We start from the raw sequence: 18663 nt of genomic DNA, 5'->3' as shown, positions 1-18663 counted from the left end.
TATGTATATATATATATATATATACATATATATATATATAAAACTCACTACTAATGCAGGGATATGTACACTTGGAATTAACTTAAAAATAACATCAAATGCACTGCATCCACAGTATATTCTATACTAATAGTAGCAATTGCTCTTTCTCTCTCTCTCTTTTTTTCTCTTTCTCTTTATCTATCTATCTATCTATCTCTTTCTTTCTCTTTTCCAGCTTTTAATGATCCAATACAAAACTAGTTTTAATAGATAATAGTTAAATGACAAATTAAAGAACGTAAGCAAGCGTTTAGAAAACGTGTGCATTAAAAGTTAATTGTATTTAAAATAGAAATATGAGGAAAAGAAAAAACAACAAGGATAAAAAATGAAAGAAAAAAGAAAAACTATTTAATAGTCCACTGTGAGTGCATTGTATTATTAAATCCTGCTAGACCCTAATGCATATCAACTAATATTCCAGCACTAAAATCGCTAACGTTATCCTCCTAATCCGAACACATTGCCACTGTCAAATTGCTTGCAAATCATATCTGAGCCATGGTAGACCCATTCTAAATTTCAACCAAAGTACAGCCGGGAAAAGTATTTAGAATAATATAGAAAGACAAATGAGATGAAAACAAATGATATGAAATGAAATGAAACGAAACGAAACGAAACGAAATGATATGAAATAAAATGAAACGAAATGAAATAAAATGAAATGAAATGAAATGAAATGAAATGAAATGAAATGAAATGAAATGAAATAAAATGAAATGAAATGAAAGGAAATCAAATTAAATTAAATTAAATGAAAAGAGAGAGACAAGTTGAAGAAGTGAGTACTGAAAAGTGTGTTTAGTAGATATGTTATGAAGTTTATGTCCGTCCTTCCGTCGAACATTATTTAGCGTTGTAGGGTTCCCTAAATATTATTACCCCACATCACATTATTATCAACTTCACACACACAGCATTACTCCAGATGTAGGCATTATTAACCCATTCTACATAGGAGCTCATATATACATATGTGTGTATATGCATATACACAATACATATGCATATACACATATACATATTATACATAGTTATCACTTAAAAGTCCATACTTTATATGTCGAAAAAAAGAAAAGAAAAAGAACTTCGGTTGATGTTTCTATTTGCTAAAAAAAAAAAAAATAATAATAATAATAATATTAATAATAATTAATAGAGCAGCTACGTGTTGCGTCTCGTGGCTCGGATATGATATACTTTTCTATGTCAAGTTGCAGGGTTATCCAAATACCATAAGGGAGCACTTGGGCGCCCTGTGAACACCATTATAATTATATCATCATTATTATATATTTATTGCGATCAACTTTTTCTCTTGGCAGTCTCACTAATGCGACAACGCAAAATGCACTGAGAGTTATGTGTTTATAATATATATTCGATGCTGCTGCTGTGTTCCTCGTGTCATGGTTACGTTGTAGCTAGTCGCTTTTCAAATTTGTTCGATTAATAATCGTATTGTTATTCGTACATATATATATATATAATATTTATCTCGTGGCCTGTTCATGTGCAGCATCGTTTTTATTTGTTATTTATTATTTATTTATTTATTATTATTATTTTTTTCCCAATTTTTTTCCAGTCCCTCACGTTACATTTCGACGTGTAGAAAAAATCGACTTTTCCGTCAGAAGAATGTTACTTTGCAATTTTATTTGAACATTTTATTTTAATTTTATTTCGATAAAACAATCTTCTTTTCTTTTTATATATTTCTCTCATTAGGGTTCGTTTTTATATTACTTACTTTTTTCGTGACAAGATTATTTTTCTTCTTTTTTTTTTTTTTTTTCTCTTTGCTTTTTATCATTGTACATGTTGTACTACTACTACTATTACATTATATTATTCTACATTTCACTGTGTGTAAGGGATTAAAAATCCCTTGCATGTCTCATTTAATTTTAAGAAAGTCTTCTTAGAAGCTGCTAGTCGTTATTTGTACATACATTGTTGTTAAATAAATACAAAAAGCAAGGTTTCTTTTTTCCACGTATAGTCATTTTAATGTTTTTTAATGTTAAATTATATATATATATCCAAGAGAGAAAGAGAAAGAAAATATTAAAAATAAGGACAAGTTTCGTTATTGTTGTAATTGAATCAAAGTAGGAAAACGGCAATTTAATGTATGCTCAAAGTTTTTATAGGAAATTTTATATATTATATATAGAATAGATTAGATTGTTAGGTTCTTGTTAGGTCTAGTCAAAAATCTTCTTTAGGGTTTAATCTTTAATTACTATCTTTGATATCGTATTATTCTCATTTCTTCCAATATCAGATTAGATAATGTAAATAGTGTTTTTTTTTTCACGATAACATCACTTTTCATCTATTCTCTGTATAAAAAGTGACTCAAATGAACTACTTTAAATTATTCGAAAAAATTTCTAACATACACTTTGATTATATAGCCACTTGAGGTATATGAAATATACCTAAATCTATATATATCATTATGTTAACTAGACGTTCAATAAAAATTATGTAGATTGTTGATATACGCTTAAATGTGTATTTATTAAAAAAAAAAAAAAATAAAAAAACAAAAAAGGGACTTCTTCGATAACATTTTTAATACAGTTTCTTACAGGAAAAGTCGTACAGTGCCTTGGTGCCTGAGTTTGAGAGATTGTATGTGTTACGAAGATAAAAGAAAAAAGAAAGGAAAAACAATAGAAATCTTTACCACATGGATTAAACGTTCGTTCCAATGGCTGTGTGTGTCATATCACGTTTTGTGGATCTTCGCTGGGATCCTATGAGAGCCAATTGATTCAATGTGCCAATTTGATAGCAGGAGGAAAAGTTTTTCGCAAGTTGTGTACGGCAATATTGGAATAAATAAAAAAATTAAAAAAAAATAATAAATCAAAGGGATGATCAAAACCATTTGGATATTTGATCGTATTAAAAAGCTGTTGTATATTATTATAACACGTTGTATTGTACACTGATTTGTACGTTGTTGGGTGTGGCAGGCCATAGATAGAGAAGGAAATACAAATTTAAAATATATATGTGTGTATACATATATATTCATGTATGTGTATATAAAAATGCATTAACAACAAGATTAGTAATTATATATACATATGTATATATATATACACACATATATCATACACACACTGTGTAAAACTGGTAGTGTAACCAGTAACACGACTGACTCATGGCTCTTGCTTCTGCTTCAGTAAATGCCGATTTGCTTTTAACGCTTTTAAAAAAAAACCACGCCGCTATATGACGTTGTGCTGCCGCTTATAATATACCTTGATTGAATTTTGTTCTAGCTGCCAGTGCAGTAGGTTGTGTCGCTTAAAGTTTCTTCGCCAACCAATACAGTTCGCTTTATCGCTTTACTACATTGGATAACTCTGCTAACTCTACTGCTGTATGTAAAAAGATTTGGTTAGTAAGACCTGGTGTTTATTAGGTGAGCTCTTTTCCTGTCGCATTCTCTTCCCTTCTGTCTATCAAGTCTCTCTACCATAAAAATGACCTCTTTACCTATTTCACTATCACTGTCTTTCTCATAAATGATGCCGCGTGTGCATACACGCGTATAAATATCGTGTATGCGTGTACACACTCACTATTGGTATAATTGCATAAAACACAGACTATATTTATTTTTTAACAGATAGATATATCGGTTGTACTATTTATAATATTTTCAGCTGACTCTTCTTTTTTTACCTTTATCTCTAGAGCCTGGATTCTATCATATCATATCATATAATATAATATAATGAGATATATGTTGTCGTGTATTATTGTTGAATTCAAATAATTGTTGTATTTCTTCTTATTGTTGTATATATATTATATGTGATATAAATTTATATATATATTATTTATATATATATTATATATATATATATAAATATATATAAAATATATATAAATAATAGGGAATGGGGGGTGTCGTTAAAAAGATGTATTTTATATTAATAATTTTAAGAAAGGGAAAAATGAGTGAAAGCAATTGTGATTGAAACAATCAGTACCAGAAGGGGTAACAATTGGATGTGTGTTGTTTGGTCAGGCTGGGCGTGGGCGTGGAGTGGTGCCGCGTGGCCGAATCGGTGGCCCGCAAACCACCCGTGGGCCAGTCAGGGGGGGGCGCAACCCCGCAACTACAGGGGCCCGTGGGGTCCAGCGACTGGCCGCTCGTGGGGGGGTCCGCGCCAAGGGAAGTTTACCAGGTGAGGATGGTCTGTATCTCCACAATGTATCATCTTTTATCTACTTTATTTCTTATTTTAACTAATCCTTATACTTATATCATTTCTATCGTTTTATCTTTATTGTTTCTTTTTGATCTATCTTCTTTTATCTCTCTTTATTTCTTTTTATTTATTTATTTATTTTAATCAACGTCGCTGCAATCATTTATTTCTTCCTTGCTTTTCTTTCCTTTAACTTTTATCACAAATCTATCAGTTTTTTTTATGGATTATTATATTATTATTAATTAATTAATTTTTAACGATTTAATCGATACGGTGTATCGGTTTTTAAAGAAAATGTTAATTTTTGTTCTTTCTTTTTTTTTTTTTTTTCAAATGTGTTATACAAAAGGGGAACAGTAATATGTCTACATCAAAGACTACCTAATATTTATAATACTAATTTTATTTATTACATCTCACATATTTTCTCACAGCTTTGACAGCATTAGCACTTATTGCTAGTTTGCTATTGTATTGATTATGTCTTTCTCATCTTTTCTTCGCATATAAGGATTTAAATAAAACATTAGGTAATATATGTTAAGTGTAACACATAATGCTCGTACATTATACTTACAGCAGTACTCAATTCTGTAGCACATTTATTAATTAATTATTTATATATTCGATGGAGGGGAAAAATGAATCGAACAAAAAAATGAAATTAATGTTTGATTATTGTTTACGTATTGTACAATTTATATTAAATGGATTGCTCCTATCAAGTAAATTGACACATTGAATCCTCTATCATTTGATTATGTTTTCAAAATTGCTCCTGCAAGAATCGAGCAAGCTTTGCAATTTGGTAAAAGATTGTTAAACCAAAATAAAAAATGAATAATTCGAATTAATATTTCATTCGCGGTTTTTTCTTCTTCATTTGCAGATTTGTTAATGAACAGATTTTCGATGAGCTCGAGGTGCTTTTGATGATAATCCTATAATATTTTGATTTCAATATGATTGCACGTTATTTCTATTCAATATCACCGGAATTCCATGATTTATATTACAGTAAAAGATTTATCCTGGTTTCCTTTTATCCTGTGTCCTATCCATCCGACGTTGATGATAAATTAGGTCAGTTGTTAATGAATTAATATTATTACTTAATATTTATACACATATAACATTATTTCTTTCTAATAACTACTAGAAAATATATTGTCCTTTTCCCTTTGAATGCCTAATATTTTATCTTTTTGTTTCTTTGTTTAAATTCTTATTACGAACCTTTAAAAATCTCCAAACCATTGATAGAAAGAGAGAGAAAGAAAGAAGAGTATAATTGATATATAACAAAGAATAATATGTTTTACAGCAGGTAAACGAAAATTTGACGGGGGTCACCAGAACCAGGGGGAATCTAAACGTCGCTTCCAGAGCAATTGGGGAAACCAACCCCTCGCCCAACAACCGCTGGGCAATGCGTACGGACTGGCGAGTGTGAATGGTGGCAGTGGTGGTGGTGGCGGTGACATAGGATTTGGAGGAAGATCTGCAGCACTCGGTGGCGTTTCTGGCGACGATCACGAATGGTATCAAGACTCTTATCAATCGTGGAGCTAACTTCTGCGTGTATGTGAGTGAGAATACGCACGAACATACGTATATAATTGCATATAAAAACAAAACAAACAAAACAAATTAAAACAAAAAATTAACATAACGCGTCACAAGCGATATAGAAAGAAAAGTGCGAGTGGGGTAGAAAGAGAGAATTAGCGAGAGCGAGAGAGAGAGTGGAAGAGAGCGAGAGCGAGAGAGAGGGAGAGAGAGAGAGCGCGAGAAAGAGAAATAGCATGCAGGGTTATAATAATAATAATAATAATAATAATAATAATAATAAAAGTAATAATAATACTAATTAAAACAAAAATTAATTAAAGGAAAAAAAGCGTTTAGAAAACATGAAAAAATGAAAAAGTTAACGCAGAAGAGAGGTTTACGAGAGAGACAGAGAAAAAGATATGACGAAATCAATAACCGTAATAATAATTAAAATTCTTTGATTAAATCGGAATTTATTGTAAAATGTTTTCGCAAGAAAATGAAACTGAAAAAAGAAAAAAAGAAAAAAGAGACAAAGAGTAAAAAAGTAAGAGAGAAAAAAAACATAAAAATAAGAACAAAGCAAAAGAAAAAAAAACGGAAGAGTTCGTGCTCTGCGCCACCACCATCGCCCCGCTGTTGTTGTGATTATGTACAGTGATGTGCCACTGGGACTAATTATTACATCGGATTAACCACCCACCCACCCCGTACTATTATTATTATATTTACGATAATACTAATACTAATACTAAGTACCACTACTGCATTGTCACATTGTTTACTGCCAAGTGTTGAAGAACCAGCGATGTTGACATTCGGATTTGTGATGGATCGTATTTTAATTAAGAGAACTCATGGAAGCCTGCGGTTTTTATTATGCGATGAGACTAGATTTTTTTTGAATCTATGCAATGATGAATGATGAGAGCGAGAGAGAGAGAGAGAGCGAGAGAGAGAGAGAGAGAGAGAGAGAGAGAGAGAGAGAGAGAGATACACGTGTGAGCGCGCGTTTTTAGATAGGAAGGGGAGAGAATAAGAGAGAGAGAGAGAAGAAAAAAAAGTAATAATGTTAGAGGAAATTTTTAAGAATTAACGAGGGAGGAAATTTTTGAATAAGAAGGGGGATAAGATTAGAAATTTACACAAATTTTAGTGAGAAAAATTAGACATGTATTAAAGATGACCCAAATTCTCGTTTTAGACAAGGAAAAAAATTAAAGCGCCAAAGGAATGATGATGGTAATGATGATAATGATGATGATGAAGATAATTAAGAGAATGGAAGAGAGGAGGAATGTTAAGGGGCGCGTTTAGATAGGAAAGACGACGTTTAGCCATTAACGAATGAGTGTGTGGGAGAGAGTGTTATAACGTGTGTTTGTATGAAATCTCGAACGAATTCGCTTTTTAGAACGTGGATTAGAAAAGATGATCATGATGATAATACTGAAAAGAGCGAGAGAAACATAAAGACCGAGGAGCGGTTAGAAAGGAGAATGAAGGGTGTCCTTTTTTTTAAGAAAAACAAAAAAGAAGAAAAGGAATGTATCTCTTTTTGTGTGCGTATGTGTGAATGACGTTGGAGCGTGCCAAGCGCGCGGCTAGACCTTCTATTGTTGGTCTATAAAAATGTGTACAGTCAGTGAAAAACTATTATTATTAAGGGTCGGGCAAGCTTTGCGAAAGTTAGTAAAAAAAGGAAAAAAAAAGAAAAGAAAAGAAAAGAAAAGAAAAGAAAAGAAAAAGTAAAAAAAAAAGTTTGAAATGTTTGTTGGCCAATGGCTCTGCGGGTATCTCCCAGAAGGTTTGTTCGGTTATGATGATATAGTTATTGACGAGAAAGGGAAAGAAAAATCATGGGATAATATCTTTATTTGGTCAAAAGGAATGAAGTAAAAGAAAAGTATTTGATGCTCATGAATGAGGAAAAAAAAGACGGAATGATAGAAAGATAGTTAGAAAGAAAGGAAGGAAAAAAAACCCACTTGTACAGTAAATTTTTTCAATGGCAGTATCGGAAGTATATAGCGAGGGTAAAAAACTCGGATCTAAATTATATTTGTATTTATTTGTTGATGTGTTTTTTTATAATGAAATTAGGAAGTTTTAAAAAAAATCCGTTGACGGCTAAGAAAAAAAGAAAAAAAAAAAAGAAAAAAAGGAAAAAAAAAATGTAGGGAGAAAAAGAAAGAAAGAAAAAAAGTGATAGAAAGTGGATAAGGAATTCTTGATGGAAACCTTTTCTAATTTTTTAGATAAAAATGAAAAAAAATTGTGATGATGATTAAGAGTAAGATGGTGAAAAAAAAAAAGATGTTAGTTCGCCCAAGATTTTTTTTATGTTCCAATTGCACAGAACAAAAAAAAAAGTAAATTAAGGAAAACGTTTTTTGAAGATTGATATTGACTGGGATTAGAAATTTGGCGAATAATTATATAGTTACGGAATCGCGGAAGTAGGATTACAACAAAATGTACGCAGAAAGTTTTTAAATGCATGAACACATACAGCACACGTTTTGAGTGTTGACTTGTTGTTATTGTTAGCCTGTTAGTTAATTAGTAAGAGTTGTAAGTGCGGGCTGTAGTTGGTCCCTGTCCCTGGAGCCCAGACACCCCCTGTTCTGGAGATTATTTGAAAAGGACTAAAATGAGAGCATACGCAAAACAATTTATATTTTACACGCACCCCCCGAACACGAAGATAAACAAAATAAATAAATAAAGAACGAAAGAGATAAGGAAATGATAAATAAATAAATAAATAATTAAATAAATAAATAAACGAATAAAAAAAAAATGAAAGAAAGAGAAAGAGAAAGAAAATTGTAATGGACGACTGCATATCAAACCTCTGCTGTTTAATTGCACACTCTAATGAAACGAGGCTTATCGTATTATAACGTTAGCCTAATTTGATATGAAATAATAGCAGTAGGATGGACGAATATTAATAATAATAATAATATTAATCAATCAATCAATCAATCAATCAATCATGCGATCGAAAGAAATCGGTTATAATAATGACGTATCCCCCGCCATTGACTATCCGAATAAGAATGATTTATCTGAATATCGTGTTATATAAGAGAAGCACATGAGATGATAAATAATAATGGTCTTACACATAACGAAAGTACCGAAACTAATAGACGCAACCATGTGGACAAAATGTCTGGATGACGATCGATTGCTCGCAAACCCTCGTATTTATGAGCATTTTGTTAATTTTTATTCATGTTTTACTTAAGTCTAGTTTTTTTTTGTCGTCGTCGATACTGTTTTGTTATTGGCGATTTAAGCAACAATCTAGTAGTAATCATTAACTTTTTTCTCCTCTCCATTCTTACTTCCTGTCCCCCACACCCCCCAATTCACGATTATTGTTTAAAAAAAAAAAAAAAAAAAAAAAGTATTAAAAAAAATTCCCCACCCCCTAAAAAGAAAAGTAAGAAAAAAATCCCAAGATGCAAAAAAAAAAAATATTATTACATTTAAAAATAACCATTGCCATCTTTCATTCCTCCTGTTTCCCCCTTTTTACTCATTATCCAATTACCGTATTTTATATCTACCTACCTATTCTACTTACCTACACACATCCTATTTATAAAAGCATAATATCGAGGATATAATACTATTAATATTAACAATATAATAAGGATGATATTGCTAATCAATACTGAGTGGGTTTTTGTGACATGATAATATTTCAATAATTAAACAAAAAATGAATAAAAAAAAAATGATAAAAAAATGACAAAAAAAATAATAATGATGATGATGATGATGATGATGATAATGACGATGATGATAATAATAATAATAATTAATATTCTCTGGTTTCTCCGAAAAAAATTTGTAAGTAATAAAAAAGGATGATGGTAATGATGAAAGCAAGGAAAAATGAAAATAAAAAGAAAAAGAAAAAGAAAAAGAAAAAAGAGAAAAATGAATAAAAAGTAATTAACTTGGAATACATTGATTATATAGAATGGCAAAGATAGAAAGGGAAAAAGAAAGAGAAAGAGAGTTTCGGCTTGCGGGGGCAAGGAAGCTTAACTGGCAAAAGCGGAGGCAGTTCACGGTGACGAGACTTTAGACTGATCTAGGTACTAGCGTTACGATATTGGCCCCGCCCCGGCTTATAAAGGCGCCCCAAAAGTATCACTCACCTCCTCTTTTATACTCTTACCGGTGTGGCAGCTGGGGTGCCTGGGGGGTTGTCGGTCGCATTTAGGATAATGCACCACTGTGGCTGGCGATGCTATGGCCACACACGCGCCCTTTTACCCGGCCAATGCCCTAATTCGCGGTTTACACATCCTTGGGAAACTTGACTCTTTTTTTTTGGTTGGCCCGTATCAAGGCGGATGTTGTGTGATTTTTGGGTCGATCAATTTATGTTAATTACGACCCAAAGACGTGTTTTTTAATTATATATAAATATATTATATATTATATTCCTACGAATATGCATTTTGTGACGTGATGATGATGTTATTTAGCAGTAATAAAAAAAGGAATAATAAATAAATAAATAAAATAAAAATAAATGAATAAATAAATAAATAAATGAATAAAATAAATGAATGATTTTAAAAAATAATTGAAAAAAAAAAAAGAAATTAAAGGAAAGAAATTATGATGAAACGCAAATAAGGGAAAAAAAAGAAAAAAAGAAAACATCTTTAACAAACAAAAAAATAACTAACAAAAATTATTATTATTATATACAAACCAACAAAAATATAGATAGATAGATAGGAAAAGAAAAGAACGAACGAACGTACGTACATTTTTATGTTTCGCGCCACATGTCAGCTCCACGGCTACATCAAAAATCTAATATAGACGAGAAATTTTTTCAAACAGCAATTTAAATTCTTATCTAATTACTGGATCGTGTTCAAATTTATATATACATGTATACATATATGTATACATATACATATATTTGTATACATGTATATGTATATATATATGTAAGCATGTATATATAAATAAATCTTTTTTTTTTTTGTTCTAAGTTATATCATCCATTTACCAATTGCTTTGCTTTTTTTTTTTTTAATTTTCCCGCAATTTAAAAGTTGCCTTCTCTAATTTTAGTGTGACGTAGTTAAACCTAATGATTTTATTAAATAAAGAATTTTAAAAAGAAATAAAAAAGCAAAAAAATAATAATAATAATAAAGAAGAAGAAGAAACAATGTTATAAAATGGTTCCTTTTTTTTCGGGCTAGGAGCTTGATTTAAAGTGTCAAAGATTTTTGTGTATGACCAGATGTATTCTACATGTCTCAATAAACAGTTGTATGTGAATTACCTTTCATAATTACTGTTATCAATTTATTTTCCTCAACAATCTATCTTCCTATAATTAATTAATTAAAAAAAGAAACAAAAAACAAACATGAAATAAAATCTATATAAACCATCATTATCACCACTTAACCTGTCTAATCAACTGCAATTGTTTACAATTGGCACTTTCTCCATATGAAAGGATTTGCCAGAAGTGTTGGCGAATTGGGTAGGACATGGTGTAAAGAGGAATGGAGGTTTGTGGGTAGGATCTTAAATTAGAACATGAACTCTCCCGATTTTTTAGGAGGTAGGAGAGAATCAAGGCTCGCGTGGGCAGGGTCGCATCCCTGAAGTAGACCAGTTTTCGCCAGGATTGCGAAACACTGTCTACCCGCTACCCTCTATTATTAACATATTTATATTACACACAAAACTATAAATAAAAATTCTTTGTGTATAATATCTCGAATACATTTTTATTAAGAGATATTTCAAAGGAGTTTTAAACAATTTGTATTTTTTCAAGCATGAACAACAACAACAACAACATCGTCTTCATCGTCGCACGGTTCTGTTGTTTAATTAGAAAAAAAGAAAAAGAATATAAAGATAAAAAAAATAATAATTGTAAAAGAAAATAAAAATAAAAAGACGACAAATTTGTCACGTTCGAGTAATTTTGCCGCGAAAAAACACATCCCCCACTGGGTATACGAATCATCCCCTACTACCTTTAAAGGCTACCAATAAGAAGACAGCATTGGACACCCTGCAGCCCCCTTGTGACGACCTCTGTCGGTAGGGAAAGAGGGTGTGTTAGGTTAAACGGAGAGACGACGATTGTCATCGCGTCGTTCTTCGTGCCGATTTTAACGAGCCGACGAGTTAGAGGATACTTGCACCTCTCTGCGGGTGCTTCTTCGCGTGTATTTGCCAGTGATGCTTCCGCGTTCTTTCAATCACCTTGACGCCCTTATTTTCTACAACGTTAATATCCAAGAACAAGAAAAGAAACGGAAACAGTGCACGGTAAAAATGGAATTAATTATAAATATCCTATAGTAATATAATATATAATTTCGTCCTATTAAATTCGAATGATATATTTTGTTTTGTCTATTTCTTTTTATATTTATATTTTACGCCAAGACAATGATGGATAATGTTAATTATCGAACAATATATTTATCCCAAAATATTCATTAATTATTTTCCCTCTCTAAAACCAATAATATAATAATAATAATAATTGCAATATGAAGAAGGAAGATTAAAAAGAAAAGGGAAGGAAGGGGGTGGTTTTTCCATTATAATGTCCTTGTCTCTGGCGTAAATATTGAATTTTTTTGTTATCCTTTCTTTTTAGTTTTCCCCAAATATAAATGAGTCTTGAAGAAGAAGAAAAAGAAGAAGAAATTAAACGTTTTAATTTGTAATACATAGGATATATATATGTATAGAAATGTTATATTGAAAGAGAGGGGAAGTGCGTGCGTCGTGCGTGGTTTGTCTCGTGTGTGCATACGTGATACCAATGAAGCAGAAACGGGATCATCCCTCGTTTTAATACACGGTAATAATATTTTGTTGTTTCTTTTGGAAAAAAATATTCTACAACAAATAGCATCCCTTTTCTCGTTTAGATTTTGACTTCATTCGATATGCACGGTCGGGTTTATATGCTGCAGAGGGGTGGTGACCCGAACTGTAACGGGTGGAACCATGATACTGCACACACACATATACTTTTATAACCTACATCTATGGGACATTGGTAGTGTCCTAAATATACATACGTGTGGTTGCTTTTTAAAACAAAAAATGTATACATTTATATATTTTCTTTTTAATTTTCTTTTTTTCTTTTTTTAATGAACTAAATTAAATAATTCTTGTTTCAATTATTATTTCTCTAAAGGAACGAAGAGAAAATAATAATAATAATAATGATAATCATTGGAGGTATTTTTATATTGACCTTATTATCATCTTTTGTCAAGCGCATGGGCGCGGTTTTAATTTATTATTATTATTATTATTATTATTATTTGGTTCCTTTTTTTTTCTTTTATTTATTTGTCTTCCTCATTGAAAATTGGATCCACGTTTTTATTACTCTTTCAAGTAGTTGTATTTATTGGACGACGGGTGGGAAAAAAAAACAAGAAAAAGGATAGAGGGGAAAATGACGTTCGATCGTTCCACCCTTCAGGATATGAAAAAGAATGTGTCTTGTTCAAGGGCGTGGCAAATTCTTTATGCTGATCGGTGGTAGATCAGTTTCATTCTAATATGATACCTCTTTAATGATCGTTCTAATGTAGGTCAGTAATAATACAAAAACATGACCTTGTTTTATTTTTTATTTATTTTCTTCTTTATCTTTTTAAATTACTTTTTATCTTTCCTTCGTCTATTTTCGATGGCAAAATCGAATAACTTTTAAAATTTTGTTCTATTTTAAACGTTTCGAACATTAATATTATTTAGTTGAATCATCGAAATTTTTCTATCAAATTTATCGAATATTGCTGTTTATACGAGTGTTCTAATATTAATAACTTTTTTTATTAATATTTACGGTTTGTTCAGAACATACTTTACTGTATCGTTGTGTAAATATTGTAGAAATTCGTTTGAAATTCAGCGGCATCTTGACCCCGTACGCACGTACGTGACACAAATACGAATACTTCGTGAAAACTTCAAGACTCGTAATGCACATGTAGTTTTCTGTTTTCCTAAATTCATAATTAGGGTTGTCGAAATACTAGTCCTCCTTCCTCTGCCTCGTATAAAATATTTTCCTTTATATTTATAATAATTAAAAAAAATAAAAGATTAAATAATAATGAAAAAATATAAACGTCGTGATCTTCAATCACTGTCAAGCGTGATAAGAGATGAAAATTTTTCTGAATAGTTAATTCGACAGTTCTGATCACTCAAGTCATTTATTATTTTTTTAATATTTTTTTTATCTTTCAATATTTTTGTATAAAATATTGATCATACTTTACAGATGATATTTTGGATCAGTTTTCCTTGCTCTTCCTATGTGTGGAATAGACACTGACGATATGGTAATTATTATTATTAAACATTTTAATCGATTATTGATATTTTATATTAAATTTATATATTATTTACTTTCTATTTAAAAAAAAGAAAAAAATATAATAATAAAAAAAATAGAAAACAAAAGAAAAATGTAATTATTATCGCAGGATGCAGTATGGCTTCAGTACTTTGGCATGTCTCTGGGAATAGTTATGCTTCTCCTGCCTTTTTCTTGTTCTTACTGTTACTCTGTCCACACAATACTACAGGTCAGTATTATTATTATTATCTAATATTTATATATATATGTATATTTAATTTCAGTATTAAAAATTGAATAATAGTAATATTTTATTTAAGGATAAAACCATGTTTTAAAACAAATGCTCAACACTACTTACTACTAAGATTTTAAACAAGGAATTTTAATCTATTTTGTAATTTTGTATTAATATGGTATGGTGTGTTCCCGGTGGCGGTGGATATTGTTGGGGTTCTTTGAATCATCATCATTCCTGAATTCAGCCCGCGAGGTAATTGAGGCTCCACTGCCACAGCAAGACCACATTCCATCACTGCCACCACCACCGGGACGTCTCACCACTGCCAAAGCACCAAGTATGTTATTTATCTTGGTTTGATATAATAAATCATCATACTTTTTTAAATATCACCATACCACACAAATATATGTCGAAATGATGATAATTTAGTAATACGATGAATCCATCCACGGTAATGTGTAACACGTATAAGACTTTTAAATCTATAATATATTTTATATTCATGCGGATTATCCTTTATAAACGAATATATTAAAATTATGATTATGAACCGATTATAATATCTTTAACATTTTACTGTAATTTATTATTTTTTAGAGTGTGATCAAAAATTTATAAGCACTCCTGATGGGCCGCAAAATGGAACTTTCTTTGCACCTGCACTGATAAATCTAGAAGGAGAATCTCGGCAGTGCGTTTACACATTTTTAGCAGGACCACGTCAACGCGTGGAACTTATTTTTACTACGTTTGGTCTTAGAGGTACACCGCCAGCGTAAGTAATAATAACAAATGATAATACTGGATATATAATGCAATGTTTTTTAAATCTGCTTTCTAAAATCTATCTTTTGCTATGTACAGTGGATCTGCTGTTGGAGAATTACCTGCGTAAGTTGGAAAAATCGTTTATTCATATATTAAATCTTTATAAATAATTAGAGAATATATTTTTTAACTACTTTTCTTGATATACAAAATTTTGTAACATTTATTTTTTGTTGCTTTCAGTTGTAGCCATGAATATATAGATATATATTCGGAAATTCGTTCAGAAAACACTACCAAGCTAATAGAAACACCATTCGGAGGTCGTTTTTGTGGTCCCATTCCACCTCGAAAACGTGTTTCTCTTTATCAAGGCATTGCCCTCAGTTTCTATACTGATAAAAATATAACATTACCAACATTATTTAGCGGAGAATATACTTTTATTAATGCATGTAAGTCGTTTCAAAAACTGACTCATATAAAACTTAATGCAAAGCTTTTTTTTTATTGACAATATAATTAAAAATCATTAATGTTAAATTTCTATAGCTGAGTTTGAAGTTGGAACACCAGTACCGAGTGCACCGTGTTCTTTCACGGTAAAATCTCTCGTTAAACGTACTGGAAATATTTTGTCTCCCACTTATCCAGGAACTTATCCAAAAGATCTTGTGTGCAGTTATCAATTTATTGGAGAATCGAGTCAAAGAATACGCCTGGAATTTCGAGATTTTGATTTATTTTTTGGCGGGCCACAGTATGTTTAATTTGATCTTATAATATTTTTTTTTTTTTTAAATAATTTATAGAAATAATGAGAAATGCAACGATGTTATATTTCAGTTGCCCTTTGGATTATGTAAAAGTATACGATGGAGTTGACAATTCATCCGCTGTTATTGGAACGTATTGTGGGCAACAACGAAATTTGGTATTATATTCATCTGAATCCAGCCTATTTGTATTGTTTTCTACTCTTCAACGTACAGCGAATACGCAAAATCGTGGTTTTAAAGGAATTTTCGAATTTTCAGAAAGTTTTGTTAAATTAGGTAATATTGAAATATATATGTGTATATATATTGTTTTATTGTTCTTATAAAAAAGATACAATTTAAAAAAGATGAGATTTAGGATTTGTATTATTTTATATGTTTAGACTTCATAACCAGTTATAATGGGGAGCATATAAGAGGCTCGGAATGCGATCAAAAGATTTTAAGTAAAAAGAAGTCTTCTGGATTTGTAGTTAGTCCCAATTTTCCATTTCCTTATATGCCAAAAGTAGTATGTCGTTATTTTGTTTATGGAATGCAAGATTCGCAACATCTTGAACGCGTTCGTTTGGAATTTATGGTATTTGAAATTCCAACGAGCGGTACTAAAGTAGAGTAGGTATAATTACTATAAATGTATTTTCAATGATATATGTAATTTATAAATGGTATTTATAATCATAATCTTGTTATTTACAGGTCAGCATGCACCGATGGTTATTTAAAATTATATTTAAAAGGTCAAGAAGCGACAGATTCTTATGATAAATTTGATTATGAATTATGCGGTGCAAAAAGTAATCCAACTCATGTAGTTAGTGATGGGCCGAGACTTGTTATGGTATTTAGCAGCGGAGAATTACTAGGAAAAGGTTTTAAAGCACGGTAAATATTAAAGTATATCTAATTTTAAAAGAGATATTTCTGTTATAGATGATTGTGTAAATCAATGTTTTTTTTTGTTTAATTTATTATAGGTATACCTTTGAGACAGAATATAAAATACCTGGAACAGCCGAACCAGATGGTACCTGTACATTTACATACAGAAGTTCCTCTCGAAAAAAGGGAGATTTTAATTCTCCCCGATATCCTAGTAATTATCCAAGTGATACAAATTGTACTTATCTCTTTTTTTCAACGCCAAATGAACAAGTGACATTGATCTTTGACCATTTTAAAGTTAGAACCAGAACTCTGAATATAACGTCCGGTCACTATGGGTGAGATAGATAAAAAAAAAATAATCAATCTATCTTTAAATATTGGAATTGATAGATTAAAATAAAGATTATCTTTTCAACTTCATTATTTTTACAGGCACTATTTATGTCAAGACGACTGGTTAGAAATTTATATTATGTATCGCGATCAAACTGAAAAATTAATAGGCAGGTATTGTGGTATGACTGCCCCAGGACCAGTAGAATCGACGCTTGGTGCTCTCGGTTTAAAAGTAATTTTACATTCAGATTCTGAACTTGTTTATAGTGGATTTAAAGCGCGTTATACTTTTGAGGTAGCAAAACCAATTTTTGGAGGTAAGATATTTCAAGATATTTATATTCTTTAATGATTTCGTTTCATATCACGATATTACAGATTGCGGATCAAATATTAGCAGTCTAAATTATGGAGTAATAACTAGTCCTAACTTTCCAAATAAATACGATGGTCCGTCAAAAAATTTTGCTAGTAAAACATGTAATTGGTTTATAAGAGTACGACCTAATCAACAAATATTATTGGATTTTGATACATTTTCTGTAGAAGGTGATCAAAGTGGTAAGTAATTGTTTTGTATATCTTGTAATTGATTGAAATATACTAATTATTATTTTTTTATTTTTCTTAAATATTTTTTCAGCACGAGGTTGTCCTGCTGCGGTATTACGTATGTGGTATTCTAGTTCGTCCACGCCGCTTGAGCTTTGTGGTGTTAAAACTACTGATACTAAGTGGACCTATTTATCGGAAGATAATAATATGCGTCTTAGGTAGATATTTATTTGTTTTATATTTTTTTAAATAAATAATTTTATGTTATAACGATATTTTAAATAAATATTGCATATAATATTTGCAGTTTCATATCAGCAGATAAAGCGGTCGGACAACACGGTTTTAGAGCAGTATGGACAGAGATAAATAAAAATACTGATTGTCAAAATCAATTTCTTTGCACCAGAAATAAATATTGTATTGCAGAATCGTTAAAATGTAATGATATCAAAAATTGTGGTCCAGACGATTCGTCCGATGAAGAGAACTGTAAGTTTTGAAAATAATAGACATTTTCGAAATAGTCTTTTAATGTACACTTTTTGATGTTGCCTCTTTTGCTTATACGATTTCTATCTTCGCGTGAATTATTCATATATAGTAGCATAGTACAATTGTGGTTATTAATGATCTTACATCCAAATTTATGTATGTATTCTTGTTATACATTTAATATAATGTATAAATAGCTCACAAATATATCATTAAAAAATAATTAAAGAATGTGCATATATATTTTGATGTGAAGTCTGTTAATGACTACACTTGTACAAGTCTCTCTCTCTCTCTCTCTCTCTCTCTCTCTCTCTCTCTCTCTCTCTCTCTCTCTCT

The 18663-nt window shown here is 30.7% G+C and overlaps 2 protein-coding genes across 11 annotated transcripts in view; both read left to right on the top strand.

Moving 5' to 3' along the window:
* Positions 1-5935, top strand: part of LOC106792303 (heterogeneous nuclear ribonucleoprotein R) — a 20646-nt gene extending 14711 nt beyond the window's left edge. For 5 of the 6 annotated variants that reach the window (XM_014758634.1, XM_014758633.1, XM_014758631.1 and 2 more), the window contains exons 10-11: positions 4103-4262; positions 5614-5935. In XM_014758634.1, the coding sequence (XP_014614120.1) occupies positions 4103-4262; positions 5614-5620 (167 nt within the window). In that variant the 3' untranslated portion in view covers positions 5621-5935. Of the gene's footprint in view, positions 1-4102; positions 4272-5613 lie in introns of all 6 variants that reach the window. The other variant, XM_014758632.1, reaches the window with a different exon arrangement.
* A 5767-nt stretch (positions 5936-11702) lies between these two features.
* Positions 11703-18663, top strand: part of LOC106792308 (cubilin-like) — a 9917-nt gene continuing 2956 nt past the window's right edge. For 2 of the 5 annotated variants that reach the window (XR_001382275.1, XR_001382276.1), the window contains exons 1-16: positions 11703-12188; positions 14182-14242; positions 14387-14488; positions 14745-14837; positions 15101-15278; positions 15368-15394; positions 15515-15726; positions 15824-16031; positions 16118-16326; positions 16434-16665; positions 16750-16935; positions 17028-17273; positions 17371-17591; positions 17653-17835; positions 17918-18047; positions 18137-18321. Coding sequence is in view for 3 of the 5 variants with exons in the window: in XM_014758643.1 (XP_014614129.1) it covers positions 14395-14488; positions 14745-14837; positions 15101-15278; positions 15368-15394; positions 15515-15726; positions 15824-16031; positions 16118-16326; positions 16434-16665; positions 16750-16935; positions 17028-17273; positions 17371-17591; positions 17653-17835; positions 17918-18047; positions 18137-18321 (2404 nt within the window). In the remaining 2 variants the exon portion in view is untranslated. Of the gene's footprint in view, positions 12189-12598; positions 12733-14181; positions 14243-14386; positions 14489-14744; positions 14838-15100; positions 15279-15367; positions 15395-15514; positions 15727-15823; positions 16032-16117; positions 16327-16433; positions 16666-16749; positions 16936-17027; positions 17274-17370; positions 17592-17652; positions 17836-17917; positions 18048-18136; positions 18322-18663 lie in introns of those variants that run through there. The other 3 variants (XM_014758643.1, XM_014758644.1, XM_014758645.1) reach the window with 3 other exon arrangements.

The sequence above is a fragment of the Polistes canadensis genome, unplaced genomic scaffold (assembly GCF_001313835.1).
Source record: "Polistes canadensis isolate GaletaPanama2010 unplaced genomic scaffold, ASM131383v1 scaffold_404, whole genome shotgun sequence".
In the NCBI taxonomy this organism is placed as follows: Eukaryota; Metazoa; Arthropoda; class Insecta; order Hymenoptera; family Vespidae; genus Polistes; species Polistes canadensis.
Note: the sequence above shows the minus strand (reverse complement) of the source record. Positions and strands in the feature narration are given on the sequence as shown.